Source organism: Paramormyrops kingsleyae, chromosome 20, assembly GCF_048594095.1.
Source record: "Paramormyrops kingsleyae isolate MSU_618 chromosome 20, PKINGS_0.4, whole genome shotgun sequence".
NCBI lineage: Eukaryota > Metazoa > Chordata > Actinopteri > Osteoglossiformes > Mormyridae > Paramormyrops > Paramormyrops kingsleyae.
Window position 1 is genome coordinate 15,937,014 of NC_132816.1, and position 21,425 is coordinate 15,958,438.

The 21,425-nt window shown below is 41.3% G+C and overlaps 1 protein-coding gene across 4 annotated transcripts in view; it reads right to left on the reverse strand.

Moving 5' to 3' along the window:
- fmn2b (formin 2b) overlaps positions 1-21,425 on the reverse strand; it is a 55,570-nt gene that overhangs the window by 23,078 nt on the left and 11,067 nt on the right. For all 4 annotated transcript variants that reach the window (XM_023830962.2, XM_072703367.1, XM_072703366.1 and 1 more), the window contains exons 4-9: positions 18,105-18,255; positions 15,794-15,855; positions 13,842-15,058; positions 13,193-13,337; positions 8,416-8,503; positions 2,700-2,761 (exon numbers count right to left, since the gene is read on the reverse strand). In XM_023830962.2, coding sequence (XP_023686730.2) covers positions 2,700-2,761; positions 8,416-8,503; positions 13,193-13,337; positions 13,842-15,058; positions 15,794-15,855; positions 18,105-18,255 — 1,725 coding nt within the window. The remainder of the gene's footprint in view (positions 1-2,699; positions 2,762-8,415; positions 8,504-13,192; positions 13,338-13,841; positions 15,059-15,793; positions 15,856-18,104; positions 18,256-21,425) is intronic.

The following is a 21,425-nucleotide window of genomic DNA, read 5'->3' on the forward strand; positions in this document are numbered from 1 at the left end:
GCACAAAAACGCAGAAAAAGTCGGACTGAGAAAAATGACTCCCGAGGAGCAGCAGGCAGGATTTAATGGATCCTTATTTTATAGTTATTATATTATAGTTATTTCTTGATTTATAACTAAAATGGCAAGATGGTAGCATTTAAAACTTCTAAAGCAGTTTTTCCATTTTTATAAAAAATAATTTTATGTTAGTCCCCATAAAGATACAGTGGCTCACCTCCAAAATTGAGTGCCAGGCAGCTAAACCCGCTGAAACTAATGGGGGGGGGGGGGGGGGGGCGCGCCACATACACTACAGATTCCGAATGATAAAATAATCGTGAAGACCTCCTGTAAGGTTTCTCTGGTACATGTGGATTACAAAAAGCATCCCCAAAAAAAAAAACACTACAGTTGCATCTGTTCAATCAGGTGCATGGTTCCTAGGGCTCTATAAAATGTCCCCACAACACAGAACCCGCTCACACAGAACAATGAACTCAGGCACACATTCATCCAGCAGAAAATTATAGGAAATGGTCTGAGTTGTTCGAACATGTCATTTGTAACATGTCAAATCTCAGTGCAGGCCATCAGATTTAGAATGGTTCATGCTTACTGTCAAGATAATGCGTATAAGACAATACACAAAAAAAAATAAAAAAATTACAGCTTTACAAAATTTGCTCAGGGATCGCAGAGATTCCACAAATGTGTGTATACAGAGGAAATGGGGGTGGGCAGGCACAACAAAACCAGACGTCTTGGAATTTATTCTGAATTTCCTCCAAGTAAGAATGTCTATGAGAAGCAAAAAATGAAAACTGCAATCATAAGCAATAATAAAATCAATTGTAACTCATTTTAAAATGAAGACGTGCCTTTAATATCTTGGCAGAAAAAAATGTAAATGAACATAAACTTGAGAGCATTTGGACCCATTAGACCCCATCAAGAAAAGAAACGGGGGGGGGGAAAGAAAAATCAAACAAAAGGAGACCAAGTTAACTTCAAGGCCCAGTACATGCATAGTTTTGCAATACTTCAAACGAGGGCATCAAACAGAGTGATTAGTATTCTGTTCACTTTGCCATCTGTCTACAAGAGCAGGCTCTGCTTCTAATTTGCAGAGTGTTTTAAAGTGTAAATAGTTTTAATACAAAGCAGATTCCTCCGTCTGCAAGCAGAATTATGAATGAGCGCAGTAAACGAGAAACTAAGATTTTATCACAAGATAAATAAATTGATAAGACTCTGGCTGTGGAGTATCGGTAATGACATTATTGGAGTAGATACACATCAAGCTAGAAAATAGGCTACCCCAGGAACACATTAAAAAACAGGACGACGAAAATTAATTGTGAGGTGACCCCAAATCTCACGTCCAGCTGCCTGTGAAGGAGTATACTGTACCTCTAACAACTGCATTTTCTACAGGACAGTCCATTTAAGCATCTCTCAGTTTTCTAACTGCCAAACCGACTGACAGAGACAAAAATGTCCCAGCATCTCATTTCAACTCTGGCCAGAGAAACACCGATGACAGTGGAGGCTGCTTGGTCCCCAAGTGGTTACATGACTGGCAGGACTGATGCCACAAGAGCCCCTCACCTCCCACGTACTGCCATCAGCCCACTGTTCCCAGGGGCGCTCTGGCCTCACGCTGCCAATGTGGGCCACGACACACTGTGGTTACGAATTAGGGTACGGAGACAGGATGGAGTCGCAAAAAGTCCCGAAAAGCTAAACAAAGCTAGACTGACTCAGCAACGCTTCAGACGCACAAGGGAAATAAAAGGCTTTGATCCCACAGTTACGACATATTTGCTTGGACTGAAGCATGTCTCGTGTCTTAGGAAACTTTTTCATAGACATCATTATGAATATGGCCCTCATTAATTCTGCTTGTTATGTCGATAGCTATAAAAATGCGAAAAATTTCATTATATCTACCAGGAATACAACTGAAAAACAAGCCATTCTGCTTAAGTAATGCATTTTCTTATAGAGAGACTTCCATAAAACAACACACACTAATGGTACACTGCTTGATTACTTATATTCTAACAATGAAGATGTGTGTTGTCATTTAAGTTATAAAAACAGCACAGATTAAGTTAAAGAATAATGTGGGGGCAGAGACTGAATAACAGATACGTCACTTACTGTTTGTACAAAGACATGACAGCCTAAGAGGAAAAAGCACCAGCTCACCTAACCCATACAACAGATTGCCTTCCCCAAAATGAGTCATCTCTTGGGGGGGGCGATGGGCACAACACGCCTCTGAATGAGTACTAATGGTAAATGACACCATGTCAGACTCCACCAACAACATTCCACTTCTAGGGTTTTCATATTTTGGAATTAATGTGAACCCCCCCTGCAGTCTGCTTTAGACGTGTGCCAGACAGCACCCGTGTTCTGGCCCTCCAACGAGTTCCAAACACGCACAACGTGCACATAAACCCCAGAGACAAAGGTGCTGCAAATTAGGCATGGCTCAAATTAAAGACAGGAGATTAAAAGAGTATATTAAAACAACCATGCTGACACAGTTTAATCATTAAAGGCTGTCTCATGTTCCTGTAACTGCTGTCTGTGAGTAAACAGAAAATTTCCCATTACTGCGTGCATGTATGTCAGGTGCGTCCTGTGAAATTGACAAACAATCCCCTGACCCCCGACAAGAACCTCCAGATTACCAAATGGACACTTACATTTTCATAGAGGGCCTGCAGCGTCTCCAGGTCAACCACAGTGTTGTCCAAGTTGAGGACCGCTGTTGGGGATCAGAAGATCAGACATAGACATGTTAGAGAGCTGTGTGACCTGAGATACACAGAAGGAAACGTGAGAAAAGGGCATTAGCTGCACCCCTTGCAAGAAGTGCTTGTCACGCAGCCTGGAGGAAGTTTGAGGGGCTTGGAGGGGCCGTGATTTCTGATTTGGTTTTTCCAAAAAGCCATCATATCCCACAGCAGAGGGCTACATGGCAGGCCAGATGTCAGAGGCACTAAAGACCTATCTGCTCTGACCAGATCCCAACTAAGGCTAAGGTTAAAGAAAATGGGTACCAGCACAACAGAAGTTTGTGTTTCACATTCCTGAAACTGGCTTAAACCAGGGACCCCTGACCAGGTTGAAATCTTCGGGGCTGAAGGCCAACAGCTTTACACACGATCTAAGCATATTTCTTTCCGATTCCCACAGAAGTCACTGCCACCCACTAATATGGCCCCCCAAGCACCCCCTACCAAACATGACATGACTAAGCAGCTTAACAGGGCTACAGTGAGTCTAGAAGCAATTAACTAAATTTTGCCTTTCTTATCAATATACTACATATCACAACTGTCAGATAGTCTGATTATGCCTATTGCGTTTTCTGTAACTGTCTGACTAAATAATGGATATGTTGAGCTTGGAGCCTATTCCAAGGAGCAGAGCTTATGAGGAGGACAGGATGGAATGCCAGTCACAGGGTGATAGCATTCACACACGCAGGCCCACACAGTAAGGGCAATTTGGAGAATCAAACACACATATCTTACATCTTAAGATTGCTGGAAGAAAAAGAGCAAAACAGAAATAAAGAAATGTGCAGTAGTAATGACCTACTGAAACTCCAAATATGTTGCAAAATTTTTCAAAGACAGTGGTGCTAGGGAGCATTCAAAAACCTTAAGTGTAACAACTCTTACAGGCCACAAAGATAATAAGCCTCACATGAATGGCATTTCACATTCAGTAGACAGGTCACTACTTGATTAGTGTTTTGCACTAAGTAGAGCTGAAAAAAATAATTCAAATCTGTTACTTTGTAAGTGAATAAATTAAAAACTGGCTAAACTTAGACACAAACGAAGCAAGCTAGACGTCTGTTTCCAAGAGCTGTTAAGAAAATTAGTTTGACAAACGGAAAAAGCAAGCTCTCCCACATGCATTGCAACAGGTAACGAGCATAGTACTACTTGCTATAGCAAGGTCTGCAAATACACTATAATCTAAGAGGCTTATTCCTTCTCTTCTCAGTAATTACAAGTGGCTGCCTTTGGGACACAATCATTAGGGCCCATTAAGCATCATCACTGTATAATCTGTTTATATTCATGGCTTGCCCGGCCCTCAGTTAGCCTGTGACGCTTCAGTCCTGAAGTCGCATCGGCACCTGATGGGGCCTAATGTAACCTTAGACCAGCTATACACCTCTGCCAGCACACAAGCGGAAACACTTGCCTACCACATTCTAATCAGTGTGAAAGCCACACGCCACATGTCCTGAAAGGGGGGCGGGGGGAGCTGAGGTCTGTCCGGGAACAAAGCACTCATGTTTAAATTCCTGATGTCGCCTTTTTGTCTGGGCACAGGGATCTGGCGCCCAAAACTGTAATCCTTTAAAAGTAAATGTTTAAACACAAACAGCACAGAAGTTGTCGATTGTTTAATCAGCGATATAGTATTACACTGCCATATTTAGCACAGCTTGTGCGAATGGAACTGGAGGGTTGAACTACCTCTTTTGCACTGTTTTAGTACTATTAAACATGGCCTTGAGTGGAGTTAGCAATGAGCTGAACAAGTCAGGCCACAAGAGGGAGCATGAAAAAGAAAAACTTGACACTGTCAAGGGCTAGTAATTAAACTTTACTTCCACAAAGGCTTTTGGGTAAAAGTACTTAAACACAAAGCAGACTATATTCTGTGAGCATTCTCAAATTTTATGCAATAGAGCCATACTATTTCATCTGAGTAATTACTACTGAACACCTTGCACAACAGGGTGTTGGACTCAATCTTGGGACTACAACCCACAACCCTATATTTTCAAAGTGGGTTATAATGAAACCTGCAATTGGCTAAAGACAGGCAGGGGTCAGTATTACGTCTTGATAGAAACATTAATGCAAATCCTGATACAAGTAAACCAGGGGCCTGTACTACGAAGCAGGGTTACTGGCTAATCATGGTAACTTGTCGAATTTAAGGTAGTCTGGGCAAAATGTAAGTGAACGAATATGAAGTCCATTTAAACTGTGGTACCTTAAATTCGACAAGCTCCCCCGATAAGCCAGTAACCCCGCTTCGTAGTACAGGCCACAGGGGTGGCAAACTTGATCCATAGAGAGCCACTCTGGGTATGGGTTTCTGGGATGACCTATCAATCAGCAAATGAGAGTGGGTCTCCAGGACTGGAGTTGAGAATATTGTTGGATGATTGAGAGGTCACCCCAAAAACCCACGCCCACAGCGGCTGTCTATGGATCAGGTTCCCGACCCCTTGAATAAGCCTTACCGACAAATTAAAACAGTAGGTTTTGGAGAGTTAGAAGCCTATGCAAGGCAATGGAGCACAACACAGAGCAATCTGGATGGAACGCCAATCTATGACATGGCACATCAGATGCTATGGGCAATTCAAAGATGCTAATTACTAATAACTTCACGTATTTGGACTGTAAGAACAAACCAATATAACATGGTATAAAATCTTAAAAACCCTGACAGGTGTGAAGCAACACCGAAGCCACCATGCCACACAAGGATACAGCACAAGGGTCCTGGATAAAAGTGGTTCTTTGCACCAAGAGACATGAGCAGATATCCAGCTTAATGGAGAAAACACACCGGCAAGACAACAGCTGGATGATTAAACACAAAAGTGGACATAGAGCAGCGATTATCCGACAGAATCTCTCAGTAAAAGCATTACTTATACATAAATGGGTTGCAACACAGACATGTATAATTAGTATTATCTGGGTTACTACAACAACCAAGAGACAAGGTGTCTGTCACATCACTTACTGCAAAGTAGTATTTAACAGATGTTTAATGTACAACCCGCTGACAGCACAATTATACATTTAATTTTAGAAACGCATTCCATCAAAATCTGTTGAGTAGAGTAAATATAGCATTGGGATTCTCAACTGCAAAAATACATTTGCAGCAAAGCAGATGAAAGTGAAAATATCCATTTTAATTTAAATTGGAATATTTTTTCCCTACTCATACCCTTCTAAATCAGGCAATAATTCAGTATACACATCTAAAAAGTATTTTCTGAAAAAATACAACTTTTCATTTTCTGGTCCTAATCCATTAAGGCAGCAAATTGGTTATCACTGGTGTGGGAGAGCTATATATTGTAGACAGTGGAAGATTCTTCTAATGTGGTCCAAAGACATATGTTAACATCCAACGGTAACGTCATAAATATACCCTGCAAACCTTGCACAGTGGACAAGATGGAAGATCTCACTGGAAAAAAATAAATTATAATTTTTTTTACAAAGGAACACTCTCCAAAACACATTTAGTGAAAAACAAACCGAGTCTGAGGTATAAAAGGTAAATAAACACATTGCTTAGAGAAAAATTTCAAACAGTAGAAATTCTCTGGGCTCGGTATGAAACAAACAGCATTATATCCAATAACCTCTGACTTCATTAAAAATTAAAAACCACAAACACTACTTTTAGTTTTATAAAGGTTCAGCTTATCTTAGCACAATTGAACCATTTGTATGTAATCTTGATTCTCCAGATATAAAAATGCCAAAAGCAGCTATAAGAGAAAGGTCCATAACCAATTTTTTATTTTTATTTTTTTTTAATCTTTGATAACAGACCTGTGACAAGTGGTTGCCACCAGCATGGATTTCAGGAAATGTCGTGATTCATTTGGTTCTCATTTACTCAAAGTGTAAAATATTTCTGTAGGGAGGGAGGGTAGCAAATCATTGGTGTTAGACTTCCATTCCAATATAGAACCTACCTTTTGGTACCACAAGGGACAACTCACTATACGACTCACTATTAGGGATGGGTATCGTTAGGATTTTATCAATATTACAACTTCGATACTGCTTATCGGTATTGGTCCTCTTATTGGTTCTTTTAGTTATTTTGTTAGAAAAAACATTCAGTTACGAACAGGACAGAAATTACACTGTTTTATTAGCACCTTAACAACATATCCTTACCTCTAATAGCTGTTACAAAATGCGAAAAAATATATTGTGCATATAACACATAAAATAACAGCAGTAAAACTTTATTTGGACAAATTATGGACGAAGTTTGACTACGCATGAAGCAGTTGAAAACTGGGCATTTTTGCATAGTTCCCTCCCTGGCACGAAAGGATTTAATTGCAGTTGCTGCAACAAACGATATCATTGTTAACATTTGTTAAGTTAAGCCACACTTTTGATCACTTAACTCTCCACCAATACTACACTGGAAGAACGCCTCGCATCTGCCAGAGCAGAATTCCTGCCCCTAACGCAGACAGGTGAAGGGAAACTGGCCCTGAAGTCTTTGTGATTTTGCAGGTGTTTACTTACAGATGGTGCTCTCATTTCATTAATCTGCTAAAATTCTCCTACTATTATTTGTTTAGTACTGATAACAAATCCAATAACACCGGACTTTCAGTACTCAGGTTTTTAGTCATTTAGAACCGGTTGCTGTTTGGAACCGGCTATTGGTATCATCGCCACTCATTCTGTTCAGATGCACAGATCTACTGTATCTCATAATCCGACAGTTATTTGGTCTTGGCTCTCATTCTCAGACAATGAATATTATTCAGAGACCTACAGCGTCCGATCTATTCTGATAACCAGTCTGCCCAATTATACAAAACAAACACCACAGTTGAATCAGATACTTTTAAGGAGAGACTTCTGCAAGGAGACATTTATAAAACGCAAATGATCCTTCCAAACCTAGACCTGATATTGGTGTTCATAATTCAGATGAATGTGACGGGGATGAAGGAAAAAAGAAAAAATGAGATAGAAGAAAATGCAGTCAGCACCACCCAGTTTCTGAGTTTTCTCCGAGAGTCCAAAACAATGGCAAAACAATGCTTAGACACATACAATTAAATAAACTGGAGACAGAGCCATGAAGAGGCAAATTCCTGAAGTTATAAGGAAGGCAGCAGGAAAGCCACACTCCTTACCCAGTGCCTTCCAACACAGACACACAAGCTTCTGGTATATCCACAGACTCATTCTTTGAATGGGAAACAAGGCCTGACCTAATAAAAATTAGGGGCTAATTCTTCAAGAAGGTAGGAGAACAGGCCCCAGGAAGCTTTAAAATGAAAGACAAAGACTTTTGGCCTTTCCATTTTCAGTTTTATAATAAAAGTAGCCACAGTCCCCAAATGACTCCAATTTTATTATTTCGCTCAGATCTGGCAGGAGATGTTCGAAAGCACACTGCCATGCCAGAGAGCCCTTAAAGTTGGATGGGCCCTTCCACAGTTTCCACAACCAGAAGCTCTTGATGCTATGTGTGAGCAAAGAAATATATGTATATAAGGTACTTCCTGTGCTCCAGGGTGCTCCATTTCAAATAATGTCGGATGGCACTGTTCAAACTTTTGAGGGGATTAATCAACATTGGCCAGATACTGACCGTGCTGAATGTCCTTCATATCCAAATGCAAGCTGGACATCAGAATCCCCACAGCTTGGGATCTCTTGTTGTTCAAAAGCTTCACAACCTGCAAAACACAGACAGAGCCATGAGACCATCATTCAAAGGTTTTTGGTTGTTAAAATGTACCTTACCCATAATGCAAGCCAGAGGCACGGTATTACCACAGGCTGTTATATGCCCCCGTCACAGTGGGTGGCCGTTCACAAGGCTCCTCTACTCCTCAGCAAGATTACACGTAATGACAGCAAATTGATTTTTAAAAGACTGACGTGCCATTTCGTCAGCAGCATGCTCTTTGACATTTATGGATTTCCCACCCTCCGAAGTGTTTATTCGAAGCAGATGTGCTCCAGTCACCTGCTCTTCTCACAGCTCTGTGCGCACTGATTATATGACTAACTTTTAAAACTGACGCGTCCTGACGCAGACAGAAGATATCACTTTGTGAATACAAGTGTCACATGTGATAATCACAGACCCACAGTTGGCCACATATCCCTCTCCATCCACACACAGACGCATATACACAAAAGGAATGCCACTTGGGTCTTGGGTTTCAATTAATGGAACCACTACTTTCTCGTAACCCAGAGAGAATGGCTCTGCTGTCTATTCTCATTACGCTAAATGCTTTTTCAGGCATTGCCTTCAATCCACCTTCTGAACAAGCCAGACAGTGTACATGGCATACATTCTGCGGTTTGACCATGAAAGAAACATCAGGAAATAAGCCGCATGAAATCTTTGTTTTGACCTTTACAGGTCCCAAGGCGCTGAGGAGCTTTTTTGCATGGGAAACATGCACAAAAAAAGTGGGGGGGAGTCAGGAAAATGATAATTAAAAAGGGGAAGGAGGGAGGATTTGTATATGATTAGAAATTAATAGCGTCCATTTTCAGCAAGCAGCTGCGGCACTGACTACCAGTCTGATTAAATAATTAGCTTGACTAGGCTTTTAAATCTTGGCCAAAATGTCTGCTTTGCGAGGGGAAGGCCAGGTCACCACCTCATAGAACTGGAGTTCCATTTTTAAATTTGACCTCAATCTAAGGAACAAAAGGCAATTCTTAGGGACTGTGTTTTCAGATTTTAATCAAAAATCTGGACAATGGTCAGTCTAAGTGGAAGCTTTGGCTGGCACCTGTGCATGGAAACATTTCACAAATCTAAGCAAAAGAACACGCTGGGCATGAAGCGTTACTCAGAATGTAAACAGACAACCCAAGGTTTCACCTAGTTTTCCTTCAATATCACACAGGAGCGTCAACTTCAGCAAAACCAAATAAACCAAATGACCTGCAAAGGTATGTGGCGACGAATAAAAAAATAAATGCAACTATGACCCATAATATTGGCAAATGCCAGGACGGAGATGTGCATTCTGGGGAAGACATTTATTTAACACACACACACACACCACAACTTGCTAAACATTTACATGCAACAAGAAACCCAATGATGCTGTAAAACTGACAGAAGGGCTAAATATGACTTCTGAGAATGCTGAGCAGCATTTCAGGAAACCAAGAAAAGCAACTCAAAACAACGAGAACACAAAGCGAAATCAAGTTTTTGTCAGAAAATTTGCCTCTCTCATGCATTTATGGTAGAACAAACAGGCTTTTTTTTTGTGCCAATAAAACAGTTTTAATCAAAACTGGTGGGAGAGGGAAATGTCCCCAAATGTTCATGTCCAGAGCTCAGAAAACCCCTATGCTGCCAAAACCTCAACCACAAACATTAGGCAAAAGACAGATCTAGTATCATGTAATCTTCCATTTCTTTCAGTGTTTTCTTTAATAGAGCGGTATAAATCCAGGGTAGCTGCATTATGCAGGAAATGTTTGCCAGAAAGAGCAATTTGTGCCAGAAAGTGTTATACAAACGTACAAACTATTTGGAAGTCCATCATCTCCACAAATTTATGTGGAAATTCACTTGGCACTTGAACAAACACAAAGAGGTTGATGTGAGAAGGGAAGAGAATTCCATCAATTCTTATTTTCATTAACATCTAAATAAATGGAAAAAATGAACACTTTTCCTCAAAAAGTAACTAAATAAATTAACACTTTTTCCTTCTAGTGAATGCCTCTGCGATTAAATGTTTTCCCTGTTCGAGAACATTTTAACATATTTCATTGCTGGTGCTCTTTGCAACAGCCACATGTATATCGGAATAAGATCTGCTCATTATGTATTTAAATAGCTGGGAGAGTTCATCAAGGCAATTCTGAACAATCTTTATAAAAGGATAAAACTAGAGGCAGGCATTTGAGCTAACATTCAGTTCCTGGAAGAGTACATTACCAACTATCTCAGGCCAAACACAAAATGTATTTCATAACTTCAAAAGTGAGATTCCACAACGGGATTCTTAGAGTTCAACCATTAAGGCAACTGGATTTCCAGAACACTGCTCTGCCATCTATATAGCTTCCAGATTTGTTTTTTAAAATGTACTTTCAACTTTTAATATCTAGGTCAAATGGATAAATTCAGCAGTACAAGAAAGTTCAAGCCCTTCACATAAGTACAAAAACAGGAGACCACACGTGTCAAACAGATTAAGAGCAAGGCCTGATTAAGCTTGTGAACATTTTAGATTGAAAGACTGTATGTTGCTTGCGGAGACTGTCTAATAAAATGAAAACGGTTCCTTGTTTTCTAAACCAGACATGGTAATAAACATGTTTTGTTCGAGAAGTAGACGCAGTAGTAATAGTAATAGTAGTAGCAGCAGCAGCAAAGTAATTACTTTGCCGGTTTGGGGGCAGCCAAGGTGGATGGAACATTTTATACAACTTTTATAGTATTCAAACACAAATACCACAGAATAACCTCTGACTGATCCAATACCCTCTATCGGTACTGGGCTGGTACCAGCAAAAAAAAAAAGAAAGAAAATGCTAGATCGGTAATCAGGAGGCGGGAAGCAGAAAACTGAGCCGATTTCAGATAGGACTAGTCAGAAAAATTGTGAAAATACTTGTAGCCTTAGCGCGACATACCGTAAACACAATGAGGGTCACTCGTTCAGTAACGTGCGCCTGAGCTGTCATGTTGGCTGAGTGGAAATGCATTACTGTACATTACGCTGAAGGAAAAAGCAAAACTAGTGTTGATTTTTCTTAAATCTCAACAGAGTAAAACATAAAATACATGTCTTCAGAATTGTATTCTTCCTAAAGTTTGGCTGCCTGCTACTTAAAAGTTTTACCTGTGTACTTTGAATAGTTAGTTGGTATATTTTTTATGACTATTACATTTGACAACAGATTGTACAATTTGTACTTTAAGAAATATTTGTTCATTTTTATGAAAGTTGGTACTGAACAAAACAAAGAAGCAGATTTGTGTAAATCATGTTGGCCGTGGATTTCTTCCCGCAGCATAGTGGCATAGCTTTTGTGTAAGCAACATGACCATTACAGTACATTTCCCTATTCCTAGAATACTCAAACAATGCTGCTACAACACTAAATTTTGTTTGCCACGTTAATTGTAATATATTGATACTAAGCATTAAATGATATACTTGTAGTTCATAGAGGGGAAAAAATATTATAATGGTATTTGTATTGGCAGATACTCAAACTTTTTATATCAAAATCAGATCCATACATGCTCAACTCACGGGTGAAGGCCTTATAATGACATGGTGTCATTTTAAGAAATGGTTGCCAAGGTACTAAGCACCTAATCCAGCAATTACTGGAATAATTACCATCAATACATTAAATGTATCTGTATGGGCAAACCGTTCATGTGGAGGAGGGATCTATACACAAATAGTCCCTTTTAAAACAGAAAAGTTCTCACACATAAAAGAAAAGGCTACAGGTTTCAGAAAGAATCTATGCAGAAATATCAGGTGAGTCCCACCCCCCAGACTGCATGTACTTGCAATTTCACTAGCTCCAAGGATGCCATTTTTAGAACTGAAGAGGAACAGACTTCAAGTCACATGACAACTGCCCACATGGCTGTGTGTAATCCTTGGCTGAGGGCTACAGAAAATGTTCCTCTACGTTAAGCATTGCAGTAACATTCTTCAAATCAAAGGCATGGGGAAAGGCTGATCCAAAGTGTCAGCTGGCCAGACTTTCACACACATTTACAATGATGACTATCCAATTCCAGGCAGCTTAATCATGTGTTACGCTGGTGAACAGTTCTCATGCTTCTTGTCTATTACAAAACAGCACTTCTGTGGATGTTCCAAATGTTTCTGAAACTTTTGAAAACCTCCATGCACAGCTCCTCAATCACAGGGCAACATTTCATTTTGGTGGGCACACAGGATTTCCCCATTGCAGCCAATCCATGGGACACACAAGGAAAGGGCCAGTTTTTTCACTGCTGTTTTACCTCTCAGCAGCAGCCGGGCTCCTGTGTACTTTTATAATGGATAAAAATACTCCATTTTAATCCATTATTCATTTCACTTTACCGTAGCAATCAGACAAATTCAAAATAAGAATTACATTATATTATAATAATAATAATAATAATGATGATGAGAATAATAATTTATTTAAAATGCTATAGTCCTTGGGAGAACAGGATGAACTATTTCACGTACATATGTAATTCCAGTTTATGTCCAGCAGGGGCACTGCTATTACAGAGTGGAGGAGGGTCTTAAACAATATTTCTTCCATAGTTTATACACGCAAAGATTTCTAAGAGACATGAAAACCTGTTTGATAGAGACATGTTCAAATAAATCATAAACGAGAATGAAACTCACTTGTTTAGTCTTTGACTTGGTTATGGTATCTGACAATGGCTTTTTCTTTTCCTTCACAGCCGTTTTGGAGAAAAGTTCAACAAACTCGATGAAATCCAGAGATGGTTCCTCAACCTTCTCCCACACTAAAAGTCCAGTAGGTTCCCTTAGGTCACACAGGAAAAGAATAAGATTGACAATAAGAATTTACAGTGTGAAATGTGCATCAGGGAAGGGAGAAGTCAGTGTACCGCTAGACTGAAACTGCAACAGCTTTGAAGTGAATCCATTTTGGAAAAAGCAAAACTCTACTCCGTCACAACCACCGCATCATGCCACCAACGCTGGCATGTGTCAGGCAAGACAGCTTTATAATTTGCGGCAGAGCCTGGACAGGTTGGGTCAGGTCATCTTTTACAATGTTGGACTGCTGTTCTGCATGGCACCCAGATGACTTCAGCTGTGATTGATTTCTGTTAAAACCTACGGCTTGGCCTGAAATTCCAATTCACAACATATTTTTCATTCTATTTGTATAGTCATGGAGACAGTTTCTTAGCTGAAAATGTCAAATTTTCCCCTATTTGGGGGGGCGGGGGATGAATACCATTCCAGAACACACTGACACACAGCTATGACAAGATTAAAACCAGTAAAACCAGCATATTACTTTCTCTCATGCAGCTGTATCCTGGTCCAGTACAGCGGTTTCATAGGTCGTGGAGGTTCAACGACTTCTTTCCGAGGCCTCTTCTCCTGTGCCATGCCTAGGGCATAAAGACCGAGCGGTAGAGGAGGAGGAAGAGATCCTAATCCAAACTGTGGAGGAGGGGCACCTATGGCTGGCGGGGGCGGTGGATGAACACCATCAGGCAGTGGGGGCGGTGGGGGACATGGCCCAGTTCCCAGTGAAGGCAGGGGGGGAGGGGGCGGTATGGGGCACCCAGGTAAGGGAGGTGGCGGCGGAGGTACTGCTGATCCTGAGAGAGATGATACTGGTAGGCCGGGAAGAGGAGGTGGAGGGGGAGGCACAGGTAGACCTGGAAGGGGAGGTGGAGGGGGAGGCACAGGTAGGCCGGGAAGGGGAGGCGGAGGGGGTGGCACAGGTAGGCCGGGAAGGGGAGGCGGAGGAGGTGGCACAGGTAGGCCGGGAAGGGGAGGCGGAGGAGGTGGCACAGGTAGGCCGGGAAGGGGAGGCGGAGGAGGTGGCACTGGTAGTCCGGGAAGGGGAGGCGGAGGAGGTGGCACTGGTAGTCCGGGAAGGGGAGGCGGAGGAGGTGGCACTGGTAGTCCGGGAAGGGGAGGCGGAGGAGGTGGTACTGGTAGTCCGGGAAGGGGAGGCGGAGGAGGTGGTACTGGTAGTCCGGGAAGGGGAGGTGGTACAGGTAGTCCGGGAAGGGGTACTGGCAAAGACTGAATCCCCATCTGTTGCTGGCATTTACAAACAAAACCCTGATCTGCTTTGGGGGGTAGGGGGGTGAATGGCTCAGATAGATGCTCTGGCTCAAGGCTGGGGGAGGGTGGGGAGTGCTGGGAAAACTCCCCCACTTTCACATCAAGCCTCGAAGATTTAGAAGGTGACGTTCGCTCCGGCAAAGGCACTTTGAATCTAAAGCTCTCGTCCACAGGTGACGTCTGCACAGACTTGGCCTCCAGGCAGCTCAGGGCCATGCCCTCAGTCTGCAGGTCCACATCGCAGAAGCCTTTCATTTCCAAATCTTCACTTCCACATTCCTGGTCCTTTGTGCTCACATCCTTCTCCAGTGAGGGGTACTGTTTCTCTAACTCTGCAATTTTAGTCCTCAGATCCTCAATGGTCTGTTCTAACTGCTGAATTACATTAACATGCTCCTCCTTAAGCTTTACGGTCTTCAGGACAGATTCCTCCTGTGGATGGAACAAAACAGGATTGTAATCCCACTTCTGAGCAGTTTTAGTTTCAGCTTTTTAAGAAGACATAGTCTGGATTAATGATGATACAGAATTAGTGAAGGTTTCAAACAACAAAGTAAAATGTAAAGCTACATGCAATATCATTTATGGGGAAAAAATTAACCAGAATGAACTAGCCTGAAGATCACAGGCAGTTTCAGGGCACCAGGCAATAGCTGCACTGACATGCTTTGCATGAACGAAGAAGTGCCTTAAAACTGAAAGTGATCATTTAAACCCTTCCATAAACATATCCACTTATTAAGGAAAAAGTTAAACTACTAAATATTCTAATATACCTGTGCAGCTAATCATCAGACCTCTACATTTAAAATGTATTTCAATGATTAAGATAAAATGGAGGAAATAAATGCAATACTTTCATAGCACAGCATATGCAGTGAGTAGGAAAACCTGACACAAGCTGGGAAGATGCTGCCCTCTAGTGGGGGGAAAAAGGCTTTCACTGGCATTTTATACAAAGCATTTCAGACAGTGTTATAAATCGACACTGCAGAACAGCAATGTTCAGTTCACCCAGCAAAGACAGCAGAAAAAAAATAACATGAAATACACCCTATAAGAAGAAAATAATCAAAGTATAGATTGCACTGGTAAACCTTCATTAACTCTCTAGGAAAAACAATACAGGTGTGCATGTACTGAACAAGCCATTGAGGTATAGGCTACCTGTAGTTCTCGGATCTCCTCTCTCTGCTGCTTCTTCAGCCCTATGATGATGGCTTGATGGTCTGAGAGGACGAGATGACAATGACATACTAAAGAGTTACCTGGGATATAGTCTTAGGGACTACAATTTATTTTATTCATTAGACATATACAGTACATGACAACAGGTGCAAAGGTAACAAATGCTTGCTGTTGAAACGTAAATTGTACCACGCTGGTGTTGGTGCTACACAATAACATACAAAAAGTACTCCATATAATTACAGTAAATAGAAAGTGCAAGTTTGACGTTTTGTAGGGGGTATTGATAACACGGTTCTCTTGGCAAAAAAACTGAGAAAAATGAATGGGATTTCAGAAAATCAGGGAAAATAAAATTCGTGGTTAAAACGAGATGTAAAACACTTTAAAGTTTTGTCTGATCAGTTAAATCCTTACTAGTGGAACTTCAACTAATTTTAATGTTTCGCATAGATGAAATGAGTATGTTGCTAACAATTTACTAAAGGAATAATAGATTCACAATGCAACCAGCAGTTGCTGATCTGAGACCGGATTTTTGCCAGACCTGTGTTCTTCTGAAGGAAGCCTCCTAAAAGAACTTCTTGTAACCTTAGTTATTGTATACAACTAAGAAGGAGCGTATATAAAATTTCTTCCATAATGACATACAAAAAGTACTCCATGACAGTATTGTGCAAATACACAGTGTAAATACATTTCCGCATTTCAAAGTGTTTCTCAGTTATGTAATTTACTGAACCGGACTTCAGAATGAAATATAGATAAAAGTTACACTAATTTACAAATGATTCATTTAAAATGTCAAATGCTATTAGAAGTAATATGCTGACTTATCAGACCCGTGCTGCCCATCTGCCATAACTCGCCAAAACGCGATGCCCCCCATGCTTGCTCTAACTGAATCTGCCAACTGCCCTTCACAGAGCTGCAGAGCCCTCTATGTGATTTCACATTGCTCTGAAATTTTCCAATCATCTCTAAAGAATGACACTACAACACAGATTGGAACTGCCATATAGGACTGCTCACTAATAATTTGCTAACTATTAATTTGCAGTGGTGGCTAATGAACTGACAATGACTGACCATGGGGAGGTGTCACAGGTTGCCTGACAAAATTGGTCTCAGATCAGTGATTTTTATCCAAGCCTTGTGCGCGTGAAGTCAGATAAGCGATTGTTGTAGTTCATTTTCAAGTCGTTCCTGTTAGCAAAATGTTAGCAATATTAATTTCAGGGACACAAAACATCAGAATTTGACATCAGAATCTTCCTCATAAGACTTTTGCTAAGAGAACTGCATGTTTGAAAATGCTAACAAACAGCCTTCAAGATGACAGCACTTGCACACTCTATAGCCTCTGATGCTTGACTATCCAACTTTGTTTGGCAGGTTTGGGGGCAATCCTTCACAAAGGAGAATTTAGAACATATATAGGAAACAAAGCACACCAGAAAACAACTTTCAATCCAAGATTAACATATGGACCAAAACCAACTCATTAAACACTGCCATCAAGCAGGGAGTCAGGAACAGGAACAGGCCAGGAACAGGCCATGGACCATCTTTCAGACGTTTCGTGGCTTCCAAAATCAGTCAAACAGCTTGTTTGTTACAAAGGAAAGTGATGAGAAAGTTCAGGAGGAAGCAAGTGATTGGAATCTAAATAAGTTTCAGTGATTCAAGCCATGTTGCTAGGCAACATACTACCCAAGCTGGATGGGACAAAGAGTAGCCCTTCCCACCCAATTGGCAACAGAGGCTATAGACAAGGTGGGGGGCGGAGAGAGAGAACTTCAGACTTGCTATTAAAATTCAAAAACATTTTTACTTAATACAAGAACTGAACATTCTAATGGGATGTCAAACAAAGATATCCAGATTAGTCTTACCTTCGTCATCCTCTAGTGTTATTGCATGGAGTAAAAAAAAGGAACAATCCATTTTAAATATAACCCCTCCCAAACTGAGTTCACAAGATTAAAGAAAATACCCTAAAAACTTAACAGCAAAGAAATCACGATAGCAGGTCCAGGCAGCAAAACCAACCTGTAAAACTGCATTAACCTCGAATTACAAGTCTATTTTAACTTAGTTTTGTCTTTTCCCCAGAACACACAAATCTACAAGCCCACTAAGGCAAAAGCGACAGGCTTTCACCCGACCACTAAGAGCCATTTAAAAAACAAACAAACTAACTAATAAAGCAGAAACTAATAAACATTCACACAGCATCAGCTTGTCTGCTCAGGTAGGAGCCTCTGGGCTGGTGGATCAACAGCCTTACCTGCCTCTGTGTACTTCAGCCCAGGTCGCTCCTCCCCTCCCGGTTTGGGTGGGGGCCAGAGGGCCTGGATACGGCCTGGGACGCGCCCATCAAAGTGCTCCGCAGAGTGTAGGGGCTGACTGACTGCCGCCCAGGTATACAACTGGTCTTGCTGTGGTGAGACAGGGTATGCTTGTGAGAAGGGGTGGGGTGGTGCTGAGTGATACAGACAATATCTTGACTTACCATCATATTAAATTTAAACAAAAAGTTTTACAAACTGTAGATAACTTTTACAAACTGTAGATAAACACTGCTTGATCACATATCAGCCAGCCATAGGTGCCCTCCTCCACAGTTTGGATTGCACATATCAGCCTATCAGATCACAGAAATGAACACAGTTCCAACATTCATATGCACAACAAACTCACTGCAAGGCTGGCTGAGTTAAAGGAGCTACCTGCTACTGTTTTGGTAATATCATAGAAGCGGCGAGCAACCCCACAGAGCAAACTTCAACAGTGGGACCATTTTTTGGTTTTCAAAAAAAGGGGAGACGGGGGGGCAGGACGCAAAGAGATACTGTAGATAAACGAAGTAAACAGAAGTCAGTGGTGTGGTGGTACTTTGGCAATTTAACACACAACAAACTAAATTCTTCCAAAAGCTTGTGTCAACTGTAGCTGGAAGGACTACGACCATTTCAGCACTTGAAGCATTGCCATGCAATTGAAGATACAGAAAGCAGGCGCTTATAGTCACAGAGACCAGCAAACAGGGTTTCCACTTTCAATCTGAAGAAATACAGGACAAATCGTTCTGTACTGGTTTAAAATGGGACAGGTTGCAACTTTACTAATGCCAAACCCTTCCCTGGAAAAAACAGTGAGGCAGTCAGAGAAAACAAACTAGCATCAAACCACACCATTTGCATTTTCTAGTGTTATGCCCCACAAAAAAAACCTAGTTATTTATTTATTAAAACTTAGATTTGTCATCGTTTTTCATTAATCTCAATCTGTTTATGAGGAATCCTAAGGGAATTTTAAGCAAAAGTGGATCCTTAAAGAAATGAAATTATGACTTGAATTATATCATGATAATGATCAATACTGACTGATTGGCCAATCTTATCCGCAAAGGGCCGGTGTGTGTGCAGGTTTTCGCTGCAATTCCCTAATTAGATTACTAATTAGAGGATTGATCACACCTGGGTTTGAACAGCTGAACTACAGGTTATCCCAAAAACCTGCACACACACCGGCCCTTTGCAGATAAGATTAGCCACCCCTGCTGTACATGGACTCATCACAGACCACAATAATGAACAATAGAAAAAACATTCAAACAATCACCGATAATCATTACTGAGCAACTCTATAATCAAAGTAACTTCAAGGTCAACATGTCTGACAGACATAGTTTCCTAAGACCTGTATGCTGACATTTTTAAGGTTTGTAGTAACTTGTGCAGGTACAACATGAGGCCCAGACTGAATCACAATAGCTAGCATTAGTCACTGCATCTCAGAAGGAGCTGACCTCAAGCAAGCGGCATTTTCTCCGAACAGCCTGCACAAGCGTTAGCCATGCCATATCCAGATGCCTCTCTCTCTGGTCATTCCTTCCTTGTCGACCAACCAGCAACAGGACCCTAAGGACCTCCAGCACATGGGCCAGATGGGAAGAGTCTCCATCAGTGTCCCCCAAGGTCCTGGGTACTCCCTTTCGACGCTCCATGGCTTTCAATGTTTAAGTGGTCCTGACTCCTATTAGCTAGTAAAATTGCTGATTACAATCAGATCTACATTGTGGCAAATACGATGGCACTGGTTCCTCGTGCTGCTCTTAGAGTCAACAACGCTTTCTCCTTAAAGAGAATGAAGGCAAAATACAAGTCTTTTCTAATCCAAAAGGTGCAGTTCTTTTTCAATCCAGAAGGTGGCTACAGCTTTCTGAAATGCTTTCTGCATCCATCCTTGCTGTTGAGAAGTCTGCAGTAGGCAAGGTATGCTAATATATCCTTTATCTTTACAGATGTCCCAGTGTTCATAAAGGATGCCTTTCCCCCCTACTCTTCCACTCTCTTCTGCTGACAGAACTTTTTGCCTTGTAATTCTGTACTGCTTTCACATTCTTCAAAGGTTAATTTCTGCGTTTGCCGCGCGCGTGTAGAAAAACAGCCGAATAACATAAAAGCATCTCATGGCCTCTGCCAATTTCTTGCAAGCTCGGTTCTGCATCCCTTTCAGTGGCATGGAGTCCAAGGCTCCTTCTTTTCCCAAGTCCCAGAGGCACACTGCTGCCTAAGCGGCTTCCAAAAGATGGCCTGCCTGCAGTCAGATCAGGTTCCCCAATGACAAAGCTGCTCACTTAGGTGTCTCTGGGCGGGTGGGACAAGAGAGGGCAGGCTGTTATTGACAAATCAGCCCCAGGGAGATGCCTGCCATCATTTACCAGCAACTACCGCTGGCCTCTGGGTCCAAGATCTCATACTGGTGGGGAGGAGAATAATTCATAGGATTACATGCTGGTAAATCATGCCTCCCTTGCAATGTCTAACCAACCAACTAGCAGCTGCTGACACGGGTACCTTCCGCATACTAGTCACTTATAATAGTCCCCTGATGAGCTAGCATAATATGAAGACAGGTCTGAAAAATACCAGAGCATCTCCCTCATCAATACATTGCCATTTCAGTTGTTCTGCAACATATATGCCCTTCACATCTCTACATTTTTAAACCAAAACAGTGCCAAAGCCTATTGAGGAGCTATACAAATAAATATCTAACAATACTCACCCTAAATCATGCAGCATTGTGGATTCTAATAAAGGAAAACAATGATATAAAACCTAAAACAAGGTTAATATGCTCGGTGACCCCAGCAGACCCCATATGCTAATGGAATTTCCATAACTAGCTCCAGCGAATTATTGAAGAAAACACTAACTACATGGTTACAGCACTAAATAAGCATCTCTAAAAACAAAGCATTTTGAATGAACTGAAAGAAAGAAAAAAACCAACGTAAACCTGTCAATTCCACTCTACTAAATGGCTGAATTAGTCAAGGGGGATACACAAGCTCACACAGACATATTTAATCTGTGCTGTGCATACATGAATATTAAAGAGGAAGTCAAATCATTTTGACAAGTGACTAGCGCAATTTAATGTTACAAATCAAACTGAAGTCTGACTATATTGCAAGCTGCACCACATCATAACAGACACCCCTCCAATCCCTAGGTGGAGCTGCCTAGAAAGAGCATAAAAACAGGAGACTGGCTTGTTGCCCTAAAAAGCTCCACAGTGTGGGCTTGCTTATGCAGCA